Source organism: Prinia subflava, chromosome 14, assembly GCF_021018805.1.
Source record: "Prinia subflava isolate CZ2003 ecotype Zambia chromosome 14, Cam_Psub_1.2, whole genome shotgun sequence".
In the NCBI taxonomy this organism is placed as follows: Eukaryota; Metazoa; Chordata; class Aves; order Passeriformes; family Cisticolidae; genus Prinia; species Prinia subflava.
Window position 1 is genome coordinate 11,327,701 of NC_086260.1, and position 20,965 is coordinate 11,348,665.

Genomic DNA, 20,965 nt, shown 5'->3' on the forward strand with positions numbered 1-20,965 from the left:
AGGAATGCTCCTTGGCCAAAAATATTCACTGATAAACCAAAAATCGTTCATTAAATCTGTCTGTCACTATTGTTTACTTGGAGATCTAGAGAAAGGAGTAGGTAGATTATTTAAAGTACAAAAGCTAATTAGGACTGGCTGACAAGAGTACTGACTTTTATTTTGAAGAATAGGACAGGTTTTTACATGACTGAGATGGTAGAATATAATCAAAACATTATTTAATCCAAACCACCCAGCTTCCTTCCAGCTCTGTTTTTTTCTCCCCAGCAGTCTCTGCTATCCAATCCACAATTACTGGAGGTGAAAAATCATTAGCAATTTCCACTAAGAGCACTTCAGCAGAAGGAAGAGACTAGCCTCTAGAGCATAAAGGGGTGAGGACAGAGATTTTTAGCAGTTGCACTCCTTCCCCAAGGAGATGATAACCGAGCTCCTTCATGTTTTAGAAGGCAGAATTCTCTGATTTAATAAAGGAGCTTTGTTATGTTTGATATGTATCAATTAACCTATGTAAATTATTTTATACAAATGTGCATGCTATGGCTTTGTGATAATTTTAGCTTCTTTAACTATCACAAAGTCTCAGAAGACAACCTCTTGGGAAAGTAAAATGAGTAATAGTGGTAGATTTCCCCTTTAAGAACAGAACAGAACAAAACAGAACAAAACCCCCAGCAAAAGGCAATTGCCTGTGTCTGCCTAATTTGCCGTTACTGAGATTCTCTTCACTTCCTGTGGAGAATTCATGGAAAGCTGGGTATGTTTGGTATTTGTGAGGCAATGTCTCATTCAGGAACACAGATTAAAATTTTTGATGAGTTAAAAAGTATTAATTGAAAACTCATTCCCTTTACCTGCAGATGCAAAAAAGGACGTTTAAAACTCGCCTCCTTGATAAGTTACTATTTTTTCCCACCCTACCCCAAGAAATGCTTATTAAAGTAGTGTACACAGAGTTTTAAATCCCTAAAGGTTCTAATAAGGAATGTGAGATTAGTCACTTGATAAGGCTTCTACATTTTTTCTCCAATAAATCCATTTATGTGGTTAGAGATTTGTATTTCAGTGTTTTGAGAACCTAAATTGTTAATCATTTAACCTCGAAGTGGTGTGAAGCAATCAGGTATCCATGCTTCACAAAACAAGGAAATCACCATGAGACTAAGCTGAAGTTCATCCAAAGTCTGTGCAGAGTGGGATTTCAGTTTTAGTTTGAAAATTTTTCCTGATTTTGAGTGATCATGAAAGTGGGGATAGTGCAAAAAATAGCTAATCATGATAGAAACCAAATTTTTCTGCTTTAGAAAAACCCAAGGAAAATTGAATTTACTCTGGGGGAAAAGCTTTAAACAGGGCTAAGATAACTATTATATATTTCTGCATTCTCCAAGGAAGTCTTCAGAAAATAAAACCCAAACTCTGCAAAGAAGTAAACACTTTTAAAAGGTCCCAATCTATCTTTGCTGCAATCTATTTTGTGTTGCAGATCCATTTCACTCATACTTGGCTTTGTTAATTCCAATTTATTTTGACTGTTTCTTAGGTCAACACCCAGAGTGAACAAATGCACATTTCCAATATTCTTGAGATGTTTTATTATAAAGCACTTTGGACAAACTTTGATTCAAAACCAAAAAGTTCTCATCTGTAAAAGGAAACTATTTTAAACCAGGATTCATAATGAAAATAGACTGTTCTTAAGCATCAACTTCAGTTGGAGCTCTTCTGTGATGAAATCTAAGACAAAACTGATGGGTCAAGAGCTATTAATTTCACAGATACTGATATAAGGGAGACTCAGATGTTAAACACACACCACGGAGCATCTTATTGTTGATAATGAAAAGGGAACCCTCAACAGTTAATTCTGGCCTGACAAAGCAGTCCAACATTTAAATATTCTTCAGTCCCAAAAGAGACAAACCATTAACATTTCTCATTCAATAACTAAGCCAGCCCTGGCTAAGGGTTAAAGCTACTTCAAAGCACCTAACATGATAAGCTTTTCATTTCATGTACTTCTCCTGTTGATCAGCCAAGATTTTTGCTGAAGATTTAGCATCATAGAAAAGTTCATTTATTTCTTCAATATGCTCTTTCTCAATGCTGTCTTTCCCATTAATCTTGGCAAGCAGGTTAGCTGGGGTCAGCAACTGCACAGCATACCTGTGATCAAACAGAGGCAGATGAGTAATTACAATTCAGTGCATCCCAGGGAACTGATGATACAAAGAGGTGGGACGTTTGCTAGGAAACACAGCTCTTACAGCAGTATGAAAAGGTCAGCAAGCACTCCAGCATATATATTCTTTAAAGAGGAGAATTACCACTCTTTTTTTAACAATTGTTAACAGACCACGTCATTGTAAAGGAGAGGTTTGTCTTGCTTCCAACAGTGAGTTATCCTACAGTGAGTGGCTTCAGACCCAGTCATGGTGAATAGAAAACTGTGCCCAACTTACCTTAGGGTTGTCTTGGTACCAATTTCCCCTAAGTGGTTTAGAGCTTCTTCACTAATATTAATCCCTTCTGTCTGAGCGCGAAGTTTTGTGATCTGTTGGGAAGAGTAAGCGAGGTACATGCCCGAACAATTAACATGCTTAATTACTTAACTTAATATCTGTAAACTATTGGCTTAGAGATGAGATGCTACAAAACAAGATGGTGTGGAGAGCTACCCTGGTGTAAATTATCACTAAACCACAAATTTGTAGAATTCTAAGTCTTTGAATAGGCAAATGTTAAAAAAATTATTATCACAAAAGGAAGGTTCTCACACATCAGGACTGCTAACCCTTCATGGTAATTCTGCATGGTTAGCAAAGCCTACCTACTACCTACTAAAGAGCAGAATATGAGAACTTATACAAGAAAATGGAAAATGTATGTAAGAAATTAGGGGCAGCTGAAGGCTTCTGGATAGCCACAGCACCTACTGAATTTGGCAGTGTATCACTGATGCTGTACAGCAGAGCCCTCCAAAAAGCCCTACAGAAAGCTACATCCTTTCCTTAGCAGCTCACAACACAGTTTTTATTCAATTGACAAGAAGATAGTAAAATAAATCAAAAAGTTACTTTCTATGATTCACCTATTCCTTCAAGAAGAAAAAAAAATCACTAAGAAGAATCTAATCTTTCAAGAACAGTCTCAGGCTTGTACTAGTTTGAAGATCTTTACAAAGTTGGAGAGGAAGATATCACCAATAAGCCTGAGCATATAAAGCTGTAACAAAAGTGGAACAAGTCTCTCAGTAGTCTGTATTACCAGCTGAGTGATAAGGGGCAGACTGGATAATGATATTGTGTTGTAGTGCAGAGATAACTCTGGAACCGCAAGCCTCATATAATACAGGTATTTTTCACTTTGGCAGCTTTGTAAACAAGATATCAAGAAACACTCGTTTAAATTAAAGCCATAAAAATGCACTTGGGGAGCCAGGGTAGGGAGCAGAGTAAGAGAGGGGCTTGAAATGGCAGGAAGCTGGTGCTAAGACATGTGCACTGCATATTAGCAATGCTGCTGACAATTGCAATTTCAGGTTGAAGATTTTTTACCTGTAGATCACCTAGACTTTCCCGAACCTTCATTTAAACAGTGCTACTTTGTTCTTCCTCTGCTTCAAACAAGGTATTGAATGCCACATTTTTAACAATGTTTTTTAAAGTAACTTTTTATCTAGCAACCTAGTGGAACAACCTTAGTACTGAAGGAGGAAAGCCCAAGCCATTAATCCACCACTTGCTTACATATGCATTTATTATGGAATAGGAAAACAAGTATTTATCAGGTGAAATAAATTAGGAACAAAATATCTCAGTTATAACTCTAATATCCAACAGTAGGCACATATGCAAAAAAGTTTGATTACAATACCACCTGACTAGAATAAGCATAAAAGTGAATTTTTTCCCTATTCTGGTTGCACTAAGGTTACTGTGTGTCTTGTCTCAGAGCAGTACTTCACAATGGGATTTCTATTTTATCAACACATAAAAAACAAGGCTTTGAACTCATTATGAGCAAACTTTCAATAGATACATGACCAGATTCTGTGCTGATAAAGGAATCAATTGTGAGGGTAAAGAGTCTCACACAAAAACATCAGCAGCAGAAACTTCTTCCTAATATGAAAGACAAATGAGATCAAAAATAGAGAACTAACTTACGTATTCCTTGTTTTTACCCCCACCCCAACTATACTTAGTTAGAAGCAAAGTTAAGTTAAATTGCTCCTCCTCTTCTCCCATGAGACATTGCCACTCAAAAGCCTTAATTTAAGGAAGATGAGATTATCTGACTATGAGAATATGATTTATGGGGCCGAATGTCTGGATTCTATTTTTAGCTTTAGGAAATGCTACTGTGAACACTTCCTATCCTCAGCCCTGGGGAGGGTGGAAATCCCAGCACTTACCCAGCTCTTCTGAACATCAGCATTCACAAAGTGTCTTACCTGGATGGTAATACAGCACTAACTACACAGAATTCACATTACACTATAGGGAAATCCAGACAGTCTTTAATACTCCCAGGCTGAGTAAAAGTGACACATGAAAATTTGTTTTGTATAGAGACTAAACCTGACTGTATTATTAAATGACTGGGCTGCTTCTACTGCAATCTATACCACAATGCTTCAAAGCGTCCTTTATGTACAAAAAAAAAATCATCCTCAGAAGAGCTCAGGACAGCATCAGTGAAAAGCTCATCAAACCAAGTGAAACGAAACTTTGCCTTTACGTTTATAAATTTGTCTACATCACCTTGGCACTTATCCAGCAGCAGGAGACCATTATCTGGTGACAATGCTCTCCTCCATTGACACTATCTCTTAAATAATACAAAGAATTGACATGGTAAACCCTAATGTCTTCTGCATTGTGTCACTTCCCAACATTGAAACGTTAATCAGGGGGGATCTTAGACACAATGCATCATAATGGCACCAAGCATTATAATCATTACACAATTCATTGTGATGGCCCCACAGAAAAACTTCCAGGCATTTGGAAAGCTATCTCTGCAACACTTTCTGTGCTTACATTTCCAAACTTGACTAGGAGCATGAAAATTCTCCCTGTTTCAGGAGACAGTGCCAGTAGGTTAAAGCTACAGTACAGGGTATATAGGCAAAAATGCAGCACGAGGTTGTATTCTTCAATCCATCTCATGTCTCATGTGAGGGAAAAGCCTGAGGTCTGGGACTAAAGATCTCATGATGTGACACTTTACCTTACACCAACTAAAAAAGCACTGTCTGCTGAAATCTGCAAACTACGGGAAGCACATTTGTGCAAGATACTGCTTCAGCTAACACTTCATGCCTTCCTGCAAGTGATGTGCCACTTCCAGCTCCCCATGTGCTTAGCAGCTCCTCAGTGGCTGGGAGTCAGCAAAGTTGTGTGTACAGTTTTAACCAGCTCATCGTATTGACTCCTAGAGAAGTAGGCTTTTAACAAGCAGGAAGCTTTCTAGCACAAGCCCTGGTGACCACAGAGTCAAACAGCTCGACAATAACATAAGAGGTAGAAGCTGTGCACAACTCTGGGGACTTGCTACAAGTTCTTTAAAATCCTGTGCATACCTGCTTTATTTCTTGGGGTGTATAGAGCATGGTTCGGATAATCATTACTCGATCAAGCAGGTCCAATGGTATTCCATGAGGGGACACAATATCCTCTGTGCCTCTAGAGGAGAAACCAAACAGAAAGAAATCGGACACTCCTGTGAGTTCAGTACATTCATTTGGTTAAAATCAGTAAAAAGTGACTACACTGGTTTACAATTGTTGTGTGTCCACAGAGACACACACCCCCTAGGTCAGAGACAGGAACATTGTGGTCTAAGGTTCATTCTAGACAGCCCCAGGGAAATAAACACTATTGCTGGAGCTCTTAAATGTGCCTCTCAGAAATAGAGAGAGGTGTTTTCTTGCATTGTGTCTCACAATACAGCCTTATCTGATGTTCCAAGGTATCTTCCAGCAAGGAACAAATCACTCTTACTAAGTTGTTTAGCAGTGTCAGCAGAAATTATATATACTATCACCCACTTGGAGAACATCCCCCGTGCTGAGCAAGCCATTCTTTCCCCAGTCCCTCCTGGGAATACTTCAGCGGTTTTTATTCCATGCTTGCAATCCAGCAAATGGAGACATTTAGGTCTCTGTGTGAAGGATAGGGCAGGATCTAGATCCCAAACCATTTTATTTGTTTGACATATAACACCTAACAGCAAAGCCTGCAGACACACGTATTCTTGGTTTCCCAAGACCACTGTAATTTGCTGTGAAGTCAAAAGATACCCAGATTTAATTTATGAGAATTACACAATTGCAGTAAAAACAGTGAAGTACTGGTAAAGAACTACACTTTTAAGTTCAGTGCTAGTATTTAGGTACTGCAGCTCTGGCTGCATGGTTCTCCAATATTAGATGCCACTATTATATGGAAAAATTCCTTTCTTAAATCACAGCTTTTTCATAACAAGATCTGCAGTGAATCCATGCTGACAGATCTCTACTTCCTTTACTTTTACAAGACAGCCTTTTTAGATCTTTGCAAAGAAAGTGCAGCAATGTCCATCTTAAACATTTTTGAAGGGCTTATTGTTCTCACTTCTAAGCAATGCAAACAAGGAAAGATTAATACCAGATAAGCCACCATGAGGGAAAGCAAAAGTTAGTTATACAGCTGAATTAAATCAATTCAAAGAGCAGCAATCATCGCTAACAGCAGCTTGTTTAGACATAATTACACCTAGACCACAAACTAGTAGAACTTACAGAAAACTCTGAAACAGGAGAGCACTTTCAATGAACATGCAAAGAAAGCATTTTGTGGGAGCAAAATATCAAAGTCAAGACACAAAGTGAAGTGGAGATGAAAAACAAGTTGGTTGGCAAGACTGAAGAATCACAAAAAGCCAGACCAACAGCAGGAAAAGGGAGAGGGCTGTGACACATTTTACGAGTAAGAGAGAAGCTGAAGTCTGATGGAAATGGGATAGCAAGCAGCAAAATCATCCAGAAGCAGGAAACAATAATATTAGAGGTTTGTAGCTCTGGTGCTTTTGATGTCCTTAATGTGCACGTAACAGATGTATTGAGGTACACAATGAGAATGGTAACTGTCACAGATCACCCAGGAAGTGAAACAATTCAGAAACCAGGAGAGAGGTTTGGGGAAAAGAGGAATTCCAGTCAGCCTGGTGTTAAATGCTTGTCCTATCATGAAGCTCATGAGCAGTCCTTGAGCACCAATGCAGCTTGCAACTCATGCAGAGGACTATCACAGGTGTCAGGGTCAGAGACAAAAGCCTTTGAAGATTGTAACTCTACTGATACAGCTAATTCCAAGGTTTATGGACCAATGCAAACTGGAAAATTCAAGTTTACACACATACCTGATAATGCAGTTTCCTCGGTTGGAAGCAAAGATGACAATGGGAGAAATAGAAGATTCCAGTGCTCGGTGCAGGTATGTGAAACACTCAATATCCAGCATGTGAACCTCATCCACAAAGAGCACACCTGGCACTAGCTCTGCAATGCCTTGATCGATGTATTTGTTCACCACCTTATTTATCTCTCCTCGAAGTTTGTCTGAGAACAAGAAGAAACTGCTGGTTGTTCTGCTAGTAAACTATAGGTCAGTAGGTAAGGCTTGAAGCAAGGAAAATTCTCCTTGAACTTTTCCATGGTTTGGTATCTTACTGCCACAAGGAAAATAACTGGCACTAAAACTTTGTGACATTTCATACTGTGTTGGGGAGGTATCTGTGCAACAAAGCATTTCTAACTGAAACATTCACATATGTGAAAAATGGATTGTCGTAGGTTTGTGGAGTTTGGTAGGGGGTGGAGAAGTCAAGCCAAACCCCATTTTAAACACCAAACTTACTGAAGTTTCCAAGCATGGCTGAAAAGAACATCACTGAAAGAATGAAATCTTGCTACTCTATTTCAGCAAAGAAGTTGTGTTTAACCAAAAAAGGGGAAAAAAAGGCTATATAAATTTCTATGAACCTACTGCTCTCAAAGATATGCCAGATGTTACATCAATATATCTGATATTAGAATAAGCAAAGCAACCTCTGGGACAGACAAAATATTTCAAAAGATGACGGATCAGTTAGGTATTGAAACAGATTTTGATTTAAATTTAGATAGTAACTTAGTGAAGCATAATTTCTTTCAAAGCAAAAAGGAGAGTAGATCTGTCTGTAGATACTGTTTTCTCTAAAGACCTGTAGGTAAAGGAGCAGCAGTGCATGTGGAGCATCAGGTCCTTAGACAGCTGTTACAGAGGTGCCATTTTTCTACTCCACCAAAATTCAGTATGATTGCGACAACAGTTTTTAGAATTTGTGTATTACTGCTGTTCAGTTTGGCTCTTCGTTGAAAGCCTGAACCTAACACTGTGGCAGGAATGTTGTGGGATGGGCACTGGCACCTCTCCCCAGGAAGATGGGTGCAGAGCACCGTATACACTTCACCATTATATGCACGAACCAGTAACTTGTACTGTCTCCAGCCATTGCAATTCTAATAACTGTATCACTGCTTTTTGAAGTCTGAGTATTTATGAATATGTATTATGTAGGCATTAATTTAAATATAGTAAATCTATTTCTAATCCTTTTCTAACTGGAAAACACAATAGACTGTATCATCTCCAAATACCAGACAGGTTTCGCACCAGTAATTTCAGTTTTCTTAGGTTTCATCAACTGTCCCATCATAGAAAGGATGTCTTGTCCTCCCTAGGAAAAGAAAGTGACAGATAAGCTTTGAGGTCACTTACTGAGCACACATCTTGGGAATTTTATAGATCAGGAAGCGGTTAAAGAAGTTGTTTCTTACAGTTAACTTGATACGTTATATCAGCAGTCTTTAATAATCTGTCCAAGTTTAGGTCACCTCATGACAGGAGTATTATAAACATTATCACTGAGCTACCACCTCATCCTTGCTCATTTGGAGAGCATAAAAAATCAAAATGAGAGATCCTCTCTTGAAAAAACTGTCACAGAGGAACTCTTAAGGAATGAAATTGTCAGGGAACACAGAAACTTGAATTGCTTGCATGCGCAGTAGGTGTTCAGCCTGCCAACAAAGGAAGAATTATTCTAATTTTTAGGACTTTTAATACCACGATTTTTATCAAATAAATTATTTTTTTGTAAATAAGGAGCTTTATTTTGAAACTGAGGAAGTTAGACAGTTGTATTGTTTTACTGTAGGGATTCCAGCCTTTGAACTTGTTAGTGACTTCCATTTTTTGAAACAGACGAATTCTCTCAAGAGTGGATTTATGTTAAATCACAGCAAGGAGTGATTCTTCTATTTTCTGGGTTTTTTCCCTGTAATACATGCAGAGCTCTACTGAAATTCACAAACAAGTTTAACAAGTGGCTATGAAACACTTCTGAAGTAAGCAAGAACATCAACAGAATCCACAAGAGTCAAAAATACTTAAGACACTTTTTAGCACAGTCCTTGCAGTTTCCATTTCATGGTTATGAAACCATAACACAGACCAGAATATATTAAATTGAATTCAGAACTTCCAGTAAATGGAATGATGCAGGTCTGGCTGCCGCTATCCCACACCTGCAGGCAGCTTTTCTTCTGGAGAGAAAGCAATAGTCTTTTTTTCTGGTCAGAGGCAACAGCTCACAATGCTCTTTTTCTGCAAGTGATGGGGCACAGTGGTGGAGGGAAGGAGAGCAGAGTCTAGATTATGCATTAACTGTAAAAGTGGTGGATCCCAAATACCTTTGGGAAGCTGTTCTACAACTCCCAGACTGTTCTTTGTAGTGCTAGGAGTGTTATGCTCACCAGTATTCCATGACCAGGTGCATGAATCTTAAGGAAGCAACCACCTCTTGAACCTCCATGGCAGGGCCCTGAGACAGCCAGCTGCAGCATGACCTCACTGAGGAGAGCTAGACTGGCCTTCAAGGTGTAAAACCTAATGCTTTTCCTACACTGATGTCTTTGAGGGTGAGTGAGTTAGCTCAACCTCCTAAATCTCAATTATTCTGGTAACATCACATCTATGTCAAGTAATTTTTCTGTCAAAACTTCGTCTGTGAAGTCAGATACCTGAGGTCGAGCATTGGCCACATCCAAGTCATGCAGCGTGACATCCTGAATGATTTCCTTTTTCTTGTGCACATCACCTTTTGGCAAGGGAACATACTCTTCAGCTTCAAGGTCAAATTCCGTAGCATAGATATCACACCTGCCTTGCCTCTGAGGAACAGTGAAGACAAACCCAGGTATATAATTAATTTCAGTGCCAAAACCTTGAGTGACATGAATTTGATAACAGGGTTAGTTCACAATTCCAGTTCTGACAAGCTTCAGCTGACAATTCAGATCTCCCACTCCCTGCTTAGCAACAGGCATACCCTATCTACTGATCAAAGCTCAAAAACTCTGTTGAAAAACACTTGATATTTTCAGTGACAAGAATATTCCATTCCTCTCTCCTTTTTTTACCATATGCAATTCTTGCTAAAGGACAAATCCAGCAGATTAACCAGAGATTGCGAGAACTTCCTTTGTGGGTGGGTGATTTGTTATATGATAGAAAATATTATGCTCATCCATTAAACAGCAAGTATCACTATACACTACTTTCTAAATCAGATATGAAAAGAATGCTAACTAAGGCAGTATTCCCTTCTACATGTATATATCTTGTGGAAAAAATATCAGAGCGATAAAAAGATTAAATACGCTACACATGTCAGCCTGAAAATGACTAAAGTTGTTTGATTCTTCCCCTCTTCCCTTAGAGATGCCTCGATCTTAAGAAAACTCATCCAGACAGCATCAGTGATGGCGTCCTTGCCAGATGACCTTAATTGTGAAACACACCACCACATTTTTTGTATGCAAAAGAGACTTTTCTCTCCAGATAAGGAAAGCACTGGGCTCTTTTTAAAATTTCCATGTAACCATATCATGTCAGTTAAGGTTAATAAATCTGAGAGCTTTCTGACAAAGGCAGAGAAAGGTCTGCAAAAAACATACACCTGCATAAAAGTACAGGACTTTTCTTTTACCTTGACAGCTCCACTGTTTGCTTCTATATAAATGACATCACCAGTTTCCACTCGCTCCTTCTGCAAGCTTTCAAAAATGCTCGGGTCCAGCTGGAGACAAGCAAACAGTACAGTTGATCAAAACAGCTCCATATTGTTATAGTAATCAAGGTAATTAAATTCAGCTTGAAGCTCACTCCCATCAGACGAAATTAAACTGCAACTCATCCTGACAATACCTCTAGGATTTTATAAAGCTGTAACATTTGGAGTAGGGATAGCAAATAAATCTGGAAGATGCACAGAACTTACTGTCTTACAAAAAAATCTGCTATCCAAAAGGAAGTGACAGTGCCAGAAACCTAATGGTACCACCTACAAAACATACCTCTGAGTAATGTGACAATGTATTTATACCTAAGAAACAGTAGTTCTCTAGCTTTCTAAGGAAACTTTTATAAAAAAAATCTGGCTATAGCATTGAATTTTATTCCTTGATTTTTTGAGTCCTTATCCTCTGTGGAGTCCTGTGTGGGAGAGCGGCTGTGGAATATATTATATGCCTTTGTTTCTCTTGATACATGTTTATTCACTTTTCCTCTTCATTTCCTTGTTTTCAGACTGAACAAATGAAAGATGATACTTAACAACACAGACAGCTTTTAGTTCTCTCCAAGTCTGACAGGGAAATTGAATGGAGACAAGAAAACAAAAGGAAAGTGGGCCTGAGCTGGCAACACACCAGCTCAATTTCCAGTTCTCTATCAAATATTCACTAGAGCATGACACTCCATGTAGAAAGAAAAGATGCAACAGAAAGAACAATTTCTATTTGAACAGGCAATATTTTCCAAGGCATCCTCAAAAATTTGGTTCCTGACAATCAGGAAAACAAAACCAAACAAGGCCTTTCTTGTATGTTTATTACCATGAACATTAATGTACCAGGGTCAGAATGTATCACAGACTGAGACTGAACAAAGTTCAAATTGCCAACTCAGCCCATTTTTGTGGTGCCTGTGATCTACAAAACTGCATCAGGACCTCTTCCTACTAAAACTCACTTTTAACTCATTGAAGACATACAGGTATGTGCTGTCAAACAGAGAAATAACAGCAGCTGCTAATCAAGTGATAATGGGTTTATCTCTTATTTCAATTAGTAGGACACAACATCAATATCTAAATATTCTACATAAAGCAGATTAACAGGATAAAGTTGTCTAGCCAAAGACAGCAGCCTCCTGGCAGCCCCACTTGAGAGAAATGGGGATCAGGAGCTTGAAATGGAAATAAGAAGTGCTAAAAATAGAAGCCGCAAACTCAAAATACTTAAGGAAATCTCTGAGACTACCACGCATACCTTCAACTGTTTGGTTCCCTTTGCAGTTTTGAGTCCTATAATTACATGGCTGATGGTTTTGCCATATCCCCCCATAGGATTCTCAGTCTCACAGGGAGTTAGTTCTGTGACTTCTCCTTCATAAACTTCCTTGGTCTCTTTAATCCTCAACCCTGAAAGAAATTGTTTAAAATAGTTTCAGTATACACTCAGGAGTCTGCTGCTTTACTGTCAACAAAATGTAACATATTGTTAGGGTGTGTTACATTTAATGGTAATTTTCAAAAGAAGAAAAATGAATTATTGTTCTCTTCTTCAATATTAAATGGGAATACTCATACTGTGCGTCATAATGAAAGCTCAGCCCAAGTTCTAACCTGCTAAGATGTTTATTAAACTTAGAAATTACTTTCTTCTGTTCATTGTTATTAGTTTTTGAAGCAAATGTTAGGATCCTCTGTCTCTTTTCCCACCCACAAAGAGGGAATTTGCTTCATTTGTTCCCCTATGCTAAAGCCAGAAACACAGATCATCTTTTTAAACTAGTGGCAATAATATAACAAGTTTTACACAATTTTTGGATCAGCAAAAAAGCCCTGCAAAGTTGACAAAAAGATAGAAGAAAAAAAGTAACTTCATAAAAAACTCTATACTCCAGCAACTGAGTTAACAATGTAACATAAATTGATTAACAGCTATTGTACTAGAACATCATAAAATTACCAAAGGGTTAATGTATAATTTAAAATATTTTACAAGTCAATAGCAAAAGGTGAGCAAGATGAAATTTAGCAGAAACTGTGACAATGGAAACTTAAAAACTATTTCAAACTAGCTGAAAATTACATCCTTACTTTGTTATTTTTCAGACAGCCGAGCAATCATCAGAATATCTGGCTATTTTCTGTTCTAGTCACAACTACTGTAATTAACTAGGTTATTTAAAATTAATAAATAATTTAGAGCTGAAGAGATTTACAGGCAAACTGTTTCAAAGCAAACCTACTATCATCACCACCACCACCACTACAATTATGCACGTTCTAACTACACAGAAGTTCAAAGAATCCACATCTGAAGAAACTCCATAAAGTATGTTATGAGACACACATGCCATACCAAAAACAATGAATGGGCTGTAACAAGATATAAGGAAGTCATCCTGCCCGATCTGAGGGTATTATGACTTTATAAACCTTTCCTTGTTCCATAACTTTTCATTTTGCTTTGAAAGAGATCAGATATTTCACCAGTAATCTTGAGCTGCTGATAGGGGCTATAGAGAACTGACAAATATGAGTCTGTCTCCCTCTACTGGGCCCAAATTCAGACCAGGATCAGAAATGCAAGAAACAGCCTAACTGTGGATAACATGACAAATTCTTGGTAAGAACAGTTTGCTTTCTCTTACTTAAGACGAAGTAAAAAGTTGTGTATAAGGTTAATGTCAGTAATTTTTGAAATGTTTTTCAGGTATGCCAAAACACCAGACAGAAATTAATGAACCTGTTAAAAACCTGTTATAAAACCTGGACAAGGCTGTGTCACATTGGCTCATATAAAATGAGTGTGAAGCAATATGGGAATCTGCACATTGCTATTCCCACAAAGTGGACCAGGTTTGCTTGTTCTCTTTGCTTTGCTTTTAAACTTCCAGTACAAGTTCAACTCTGCTATTAAACATGGTAGCCTGTTTGTGTTTGGGGTATGATTTGTATGCTGCTGAAGCATGCAATGAATCTTCCAGTTCCATTTCATCTGGAAAGAATCCAGTTCATGTGCTCACTCTGTTCCACAACAGAAGTCAAAGCCAAGTCAGCAAGGGCAAACCCAGGGATTTGCTTCAGAAGCCTTCCTCTAATCCAGACTAATGTGCTCTTAGAGATGTGTCTGTAGAAAATACTTACAGATGAACATGATCTGAACAAAGGTAATTGATGTTTTGAACTTGCTGCTGCTGATCCTTTGATTTCACATTAATATGAATGTGTCAACTATGAACTTCATTCTCAGAAGAGTTCTTACATCTACTTCCAAATCAGACACAAATCTAAGGCAGCAATTGTGGGCTATATGTTTTGGTTCAACAGCACTCCATGGAGCTAAACAGTGCTTGCTTGACTCATTGGCAGGCACAATTTGGCAACACAAGGAACAGTTATACCACTGAAGTGGCTAATGCAACAGTTATTTTTACTGCAACTGAGCTCTAAACATTAGCTGTTATCAGCATCCTCACCAGCTGCTAATAAGCTATATACTAGATGAACCTCTCCCCGGTCAAATTTCTTTTAACCCATATAACAATTAGATCTCCTCATTTCCCACTCCATCCTTTTATGTTTCTTACATATTATAATCTCTCTACTGCATCCCAAACACTACTTGGCAATGAGACTATGTCAAGTCTGTTATTAAAAGACTCACAACAATAAAAATTCTGTAAACTCAGAGTAACTCCCACTTTTCTTATAAGGTGCTAGGTCCAAACCAGTCAGGATCTCTAGTTTCCAAAAAAAAAAAAAACCAACCATTAAGTAAAAAATTTGATGGTAATATCTCTGCAAATTTTTAAAAATTCATGTGGCTAAACCCTTTGAAAGCAAAATGCAGGATATGAGCAATGATGATGTACACACGACCTGCTACCAAGGAAACATACAAACAAACAAACAAAAAATTCAATAAATCCTAAATGTTTAATCCTAAATGTCTTTAAGTACTGATGGACATGTGAGCTGAAGCTTCCCTTACACCTAGACCCAACTACACTGCACAGAATCTTTTTGTTTTAATGCACCCTTGTAAAATATTTCTTTCCCAAGCAGGGAAGCTAAAACTTACCTGAGATTAAAACCCAATTTGAAATTGTTTCATTACAAGAAATGATGGTTACTAGTCTATTAAAGTAATTCAAAAAATTGTTTTTTATACACATAAAAATATTCAATAAAGGCTGCATTATGAAAATGTGACATGGAATTCAACAGAAATTAATAAAGGAAGTTCCATCCTTCATTAACACTAATATTTGTTTAGAAGTGTCTCTCTATTGACATTCAGGGAATGCAGGGGACTAACAACGTAACTGGCTGTTAAATCTTTGCTATCTCTAGAACTGACAGCATAGATGGCCTAAGTTTCACCTGTTGGTTCAGGTTTCTAAATCTCTGACAGGGAATTTCATCACATCAAGGAAATTTTGCAGACTACTGAGGCTTCCCTCCTCCAGGCCCTGCCAGCTTCATGGTAACCAGAAGAACAGAGACTACTGAAAGTTGCTTTCTTATAAAAGTCAATTGAATACTTTTGTTTCACTGAAGAACCAAGAGACTTCTTCACCCTGCTGCTGCCAGATGAAGTCCAACAGGAAACTTGGTACTGAAACAGGAAAATTACTGATAATATGTTCAGGACTAAAATCAACTGGGCTCTCTTTAGCCAATCCTCACACAAACAATGGCCACTTCTATTTGCATTTATCAGCTGTCAGCAGCAATTGTGTAATAATAATCACTGAGGCTGTGTTGGAAATTAAGCCAATTAACATCAAACTTGTAAATGCACTGTAGAATTGAGGAAGACATTAAGTTAAAATGTTTATTTAGTTGGCATGGAACTTTCTCTGTGCTTGCTGGAACACTAAGTCAGCTTAATGCTGCTGTTTGGAAGCCCCTGATTAAGACTGTGTGTTTAGTAGGGTGAAATCGTTAAAAAAACAGGAACATTTTTCTGTCTACAAGGATTTCTGCTAATGTAAGAAACTAAAAATTAGTTTTTCTTTCAGTTTTATTCAGTGATAGGCAAAATGGAAAGGTGAATCTGGAGGATGAAAGAAGAACTTGGTGAAGTATAAACCAAAATATAATTAAATTACAGTTTGTAAACAGAATATCTGGCTCCACTAAGTGCGAAAGAGATTCACTAAATTAGGATAGGCACTGAAGAAAATAAGCATACAAAAAGCTGAGAACATCATGACCACTGAAAAGTTCTTCCTTTTTAGATGACTGGGAAAAAGCAAAGTAGGTATCATGCAAACACTTAATTCTTCTTTTCCTGAAACTTACCAATTGCACGTCGGAAGTTTTCCATTAGAACTTCTGTTTTCTTGATCTCAGTGGAATAGACCTCACTTCCAACCATAGGACAAAAGGGAACTTTGCTTCCCAGTTCCTGAGCAATAGCTAAAGCCAAAGCAGTCTTTAAAAAGAAAAAAAACCCAAAACAACAAATACAAACCTCAGACATTAATTTTGAAGAGAATTAAGAAAGAATTCTTTTTGCACAAAGTTAACTTTCTTCATTTTATCTCCTTCTATATATTAACTATCAATTTAGTGGTAAGACTATTCTGTCTGACATATATTTCTCACATGTAACAACCCTCCTCCAACACAGGTGACCTTGGCCAAAGACTTTTAAAAAACCTTGAAGACACAATACTGGGCATTTGAATTTGACAGCTGATAGAGATGCAAAAAGTCTTAATTAGCATGGAGGAAAAAAGTAAACCAAGCAAAAACTACTCTGGCTATTAATATAATAGTAATAAAAAAGCAACTTCTAAAACTTTTTCAGACCCATGTGATTAGTAACCTACAAGAGGTGGTTTCACATTAAAGATGCTGAACACACCACTCATTGGGTAGTGCCAGTGCCGATGACATGGCGAAAGAAAAAATACGAAGTAGGAAGCTACATCAGTACAAAAAACTTGTATATAAAAACATTTTGTAACCACTACTCTGTAACAGTTTTGACAAAAAATTAAAATAGATTTGGAAATACTTAATTTTGTAAGAAAACAGAAAAATAGTACCTTGCCAGTTCCAGGAGGTCCTGCTAACAGCACTGCTCTGCCAGCCATTTTTTTGCTTTTGATTAGCTCGACTATAACCCCACACGCCTAGAAGTTAAATAAGTATTTATACTGTTAACAGAAGTATTGCTATAGTATCTTTTGTCCCAACATTACTTGACGTGTGTGTAGAAATAACAGGTTTTACAAAAAGTAAAGATTTCAATTCCCTGCACACAAAAAAAATGATAAGACCAGAAAAACATACTTTCTACATTCATTTTATCTAACATAGACGTTATAAACCACAGACAACAAAACTCAATCTGTAAGCTCTGACTCCTTTTCCCTCCTGCAGTCCCACGCACAGGGAGGCCTGAAAGTAAAGCAAGAAATTAAACTTCTCTGCCTGGGCCGCAGATTCTCTACAGATCTTCTTTCACGGCCAGGTTGGATGGGGCTCCGAACAACCTAGTCCAGTGGGAGGTGTCCCTGCCCAAGGCGGGGAGGTTGGATCGAGAGATGATCTTTAAGATCCCTTCCAAACCAAACAAGTCTGTGATTGGTTTTATCCGGCCACAGCATTAACACGAATACTCCAATCCTTATTTGCATCAAATCTGTTGATCTTTGGTGGGTACCGCTGCCTACAACACCCCAATTTCTACGCCCGACACCCGGGAGGCCGCCAGTGTCCTAGCACGAAGCAGGAGCAGAGCAAATACAGCCCCGACCGTCCCCATCCCGTCTCACACCGCAGCAGCGACACGAAGGAACACAAACACGACTCTCGTTGTCGGGGACTTGTCAGACGACCCGGCCCGGTCCCGCGCTCACCTCCCGCGCGTTCTCCTGCCCCACGAGCCCAGCCCCCGCTGGCTTGGCGGCGCCACTGTCGTCCAGCCCCAGCCCCTTGACATGGCTGTGGGCGGCGATGCGCTGGGTCTTCGAGGTGCTCTTCACCTCCTCGATCTTCATGGCGGGGCAGGGCAGGGGCAGCTCGGCGCGGCCACCCCGCGCTCCTCGCACGCGGCCCGCGCGTTACCAGGGCTCCCAGCGCGCGCCGACGTGCCCCGCCTCCGCCTCGTCATTGGCCTTCACGACTGCACTCTCGGCGCTCATTGGGCACGGAGTCTGCCCGTCAGCCGCAGGGGCGCAAAGTTTTAGGGTCCTCCCGCCTGTTTCCGCTTGCGGCGCGCGCGGACGGTCCGGGCGGCCGCGGGTACTGTGGAGGAGTAGGGCCGGGAAGGAGGGAGGTGGCGGAGTCGCTGTCCTTGGAGGTGCTCAGGGAAATACTGGACATGCCACTTGGTGCCAGGGTCTGGTTAGGAAAGTGATGACCCGTCATGGGCTGGACTCCGTGATCTCGGAGGTCTTTTCCAACCTAAGTGGTTCTCTGATTCTCTAAATCGGCGGGGCGGTTTGGGGAGAGGCGAGTGGAGCCGTCCTGCGGGGGGAACCATCTCTTGCTCGCAGGTTTCTTGGCCTTGCAGCACCATAAGCACTTTCTTTCTTCCTGCATTCCGATTTGGCGCTGGAGGCAGCGTTTGTCCCCTTTGCCGAGGCTGGTGGAGTCTTGGGTGTCCCTGGCTGTGTCTTGTCGCGTGCCCGCCTACAGCCGCTGACAGTGCGCCAGGGAACCCGGAGCCTTACCAAAAGCTCGGCTGGCTTTAGGTCACAAAAATAAGCTGAGGCTTTCCAAAAGTGTTTTCTAAAACTTTGTCAAACATTCACAGAAACGTTAAGGTTGGAAGGGACCACTGGAGACCACCATAGTCCAACTCCCCTGCCAAGAAAAGTAAGGGTGGTCTCTTATGTGCTTGGTGTTGCTCACTAGTTTTTAGTGTTCAGTGAAAATACACAGTCATTATGTTCTGCATCTTGAAAGCCTTTCTGTAAGCATTTCAGGCTGTGACATGTGCTGTACCTACAGCATGTATTCCTTATGAGCTTTGAGCAATTGAAATGGGTAAAAACACTCCAGCTTCTCAGCAGGTCGTCTCATGGCCTCACAGAAACATCCATGTTTCATGAGGTCTGTCATGCTGCAACTTCTAGGCTGTTACACCTCCTAACTGTGGTTTGCTGGTAATTCTGTTGCACCTTCTATGAGGGGTTTAAAAGCATAATATGGAGATCACTGACACTGAAATTTTAGATGGGATCTGGGAACCTGCAGTTCCAGTGAGTTTCTCTTTGTAGATATTGTGATCTCTGCCTCAAAAGAGACAAGGAATGGTTCCCATGGATATATAGAGTTTTCTATGATTATAAAACCGTTGCTATGTCTGCAATGTTTAAAACCAGTGCATTACTCTGGTATGAGGCAGGACTGATGTCTGGTGCCAACTTGGCTTTCCTGTGCACTGCCAGTGGAATTGCAAAAGCAGTCTTGTGACAGCACAAGCTTGGGGAGCAGTTTTAGGGAGGATGGGAGTTCAATTTACAAAAGCCCAGTGAACCATATACATGCTATTCATTCCCTCTTTGTTCGAGAGCTTCCATTAGTTTTGTTATAAATGTAATTTGGCAAAGAAAAGACTTTGCTTATTGTTGCTTTCTTTTTCTGTTAATTGTTCTGTCAGCTTATATTTATATACTCTAGTTTAAAATTGTAATTACAATATAATTGCACACATGTGTAGTTCAACACCTTTGTAAGGGTATCCTGCAGTACAACTGTTCAGCTAAGAATTTTTGACTAACAAATATGAGCTATTCTTTAAATAATTAGAAAAGTGTGTATGCTATTAGACTGCATAGATCCTCTCAGGGTCATATTAGTCACAGAATACAAACACCTAATAGGTACTGAGCTTCAAACCTTTTCCTTTGTAAAAGAGCAAATACACAACTTTGATTTCTCCAGTGCATTAAACTGTCACAAGTGCTGTGGGTAAGTCTGGTCAGAGTTCAAGTTTCTGCCAGTTCTGTAAGAATAATTAGCAAGTCTGGTAAGAGCTCTGAAGGCAGTGGTGTTGCTATCAAGGGGTTCAGGGTAAGTATGACCCTCCTTTTCAAAAGGGTGAAATACATAATAATTTGATAGCTTAGACTGAAATCTGTCCATATGGTCCATGTTATCTTGTTTGATGTTGCAACAAGACCTGTTTTTGAGATTATGGCATTTCAAAGTCTTTTTAGTAATATTTGCTTATTTATTTTTGGTTAAATTCAATATACAGGAATGTAGATGGTAGGAATAGAGAATTGCTGTTAATCTTTATTGTAACTTGGAGGAAGGATAAAAATATTCTATGTCTATAAAAATCAGATATGCTACATAAGGTTCTTTAACTTTGGAAATACTAATTAGAGATTTTTCCTGCTTAAAGTGGATAAGAAACAGTGTTAAATGTTTGTCTACAGCAATAAGATGTCTCAAACTCAGAATTTAGAGCCTAAAACTTCCATCTGCTACTGACCATTGCTGTTCAGTAAATAAAATCTGCTGCCATAATGAAGGTACAATTTTAATACTGACCTGCAGAAAGCATGACTAAAATTATTTGGGTTTGTGTTTGTAGTAGAAGAGGATACCTCAATAGAAATAAAAGTAAAAAATAGTTTGCTAGATAAATGTTAGGCTGGCTTCTCCCTCTTATTTGCTCACAGGTATTACTCAACTGTGCCAGGTTTAGCATTGCTCATTGTATTGATTGTTTTACTCATTCTCTATGTTGAGTGTTGTCCTGAAGTTGCAGTTAAAGAGGGGCAAAAAAGGACATTCAAATGAGGGAAAAGAAACAATAATCCTTTAG

General features: G+C 39.1%; 1 protein-coding gene across 1 annotated transcript; it reads right to left on the reverse strand.

The window, feature by feature from the left end:
* Positions 1 to 1,581: 1,581 nt before the first annotated feature.
* On the reverse strand, positions 1,582 to 18,278 carry RUVBL1 (RuvB like AAA ATPase 1). Its single transcript, XM_063411502.1, has 11 exons — positions 18,042 to 18,278; positions 17,226 to 17,312; positions 16,474 to 16,606; positions 12,425 to 12,576; positions 11,083 to 11,172; positions 10,115 to 10,264; positions 8,706 to 8,769; positions 7,411 to 7,609; positions 5,591 to 5,693; positions 2,466 to 2,557; positions 1,582 to 2,169 (listed from the first exon to the last, which is right to left on the reverse strand). The coding sequence occupies exons 1-11, from the start codon at positions 18,180 to 18,182 to the stop codon at positions 2,010 to 2,012; spliced, it is 1,371 nt and encodes a 456-aa protein (XP_063267572.1). The 5' UTR covers positions 18,183 to 18,278; the 3' UTR covers positions 1,582 to 2,009.
* Between the last annotated feature and the right edge of the window lie 2,687 nt (positions 18,279 to 20,965).

Excerpts from the sequence above, each read along its gene's own strand:
- RUVBL1 (XM_063411502.1), bottom strand. The coding sequence starts at position 18,182 with ATGAAGATCGAGGAGGTGAAGAGCACCTCGAAGACCCAGCGCATCGCC. Across the intron at positions 7,610-8,705 it reads TAAGAAAACTGAAATTACTG|ACAAACTTCGAGGAGAGATA; the intron begins GTGCGAAACCTG and ends TCTTGTTCTCAG. Across the intron at positions 5,694-7,410 it reads CGAGGAAACTGCATTATCAG|AGGCACAGAGGATATTGTGT; the intron begins GTATGTGTGTAA and ends TTTCTCCTCTAG.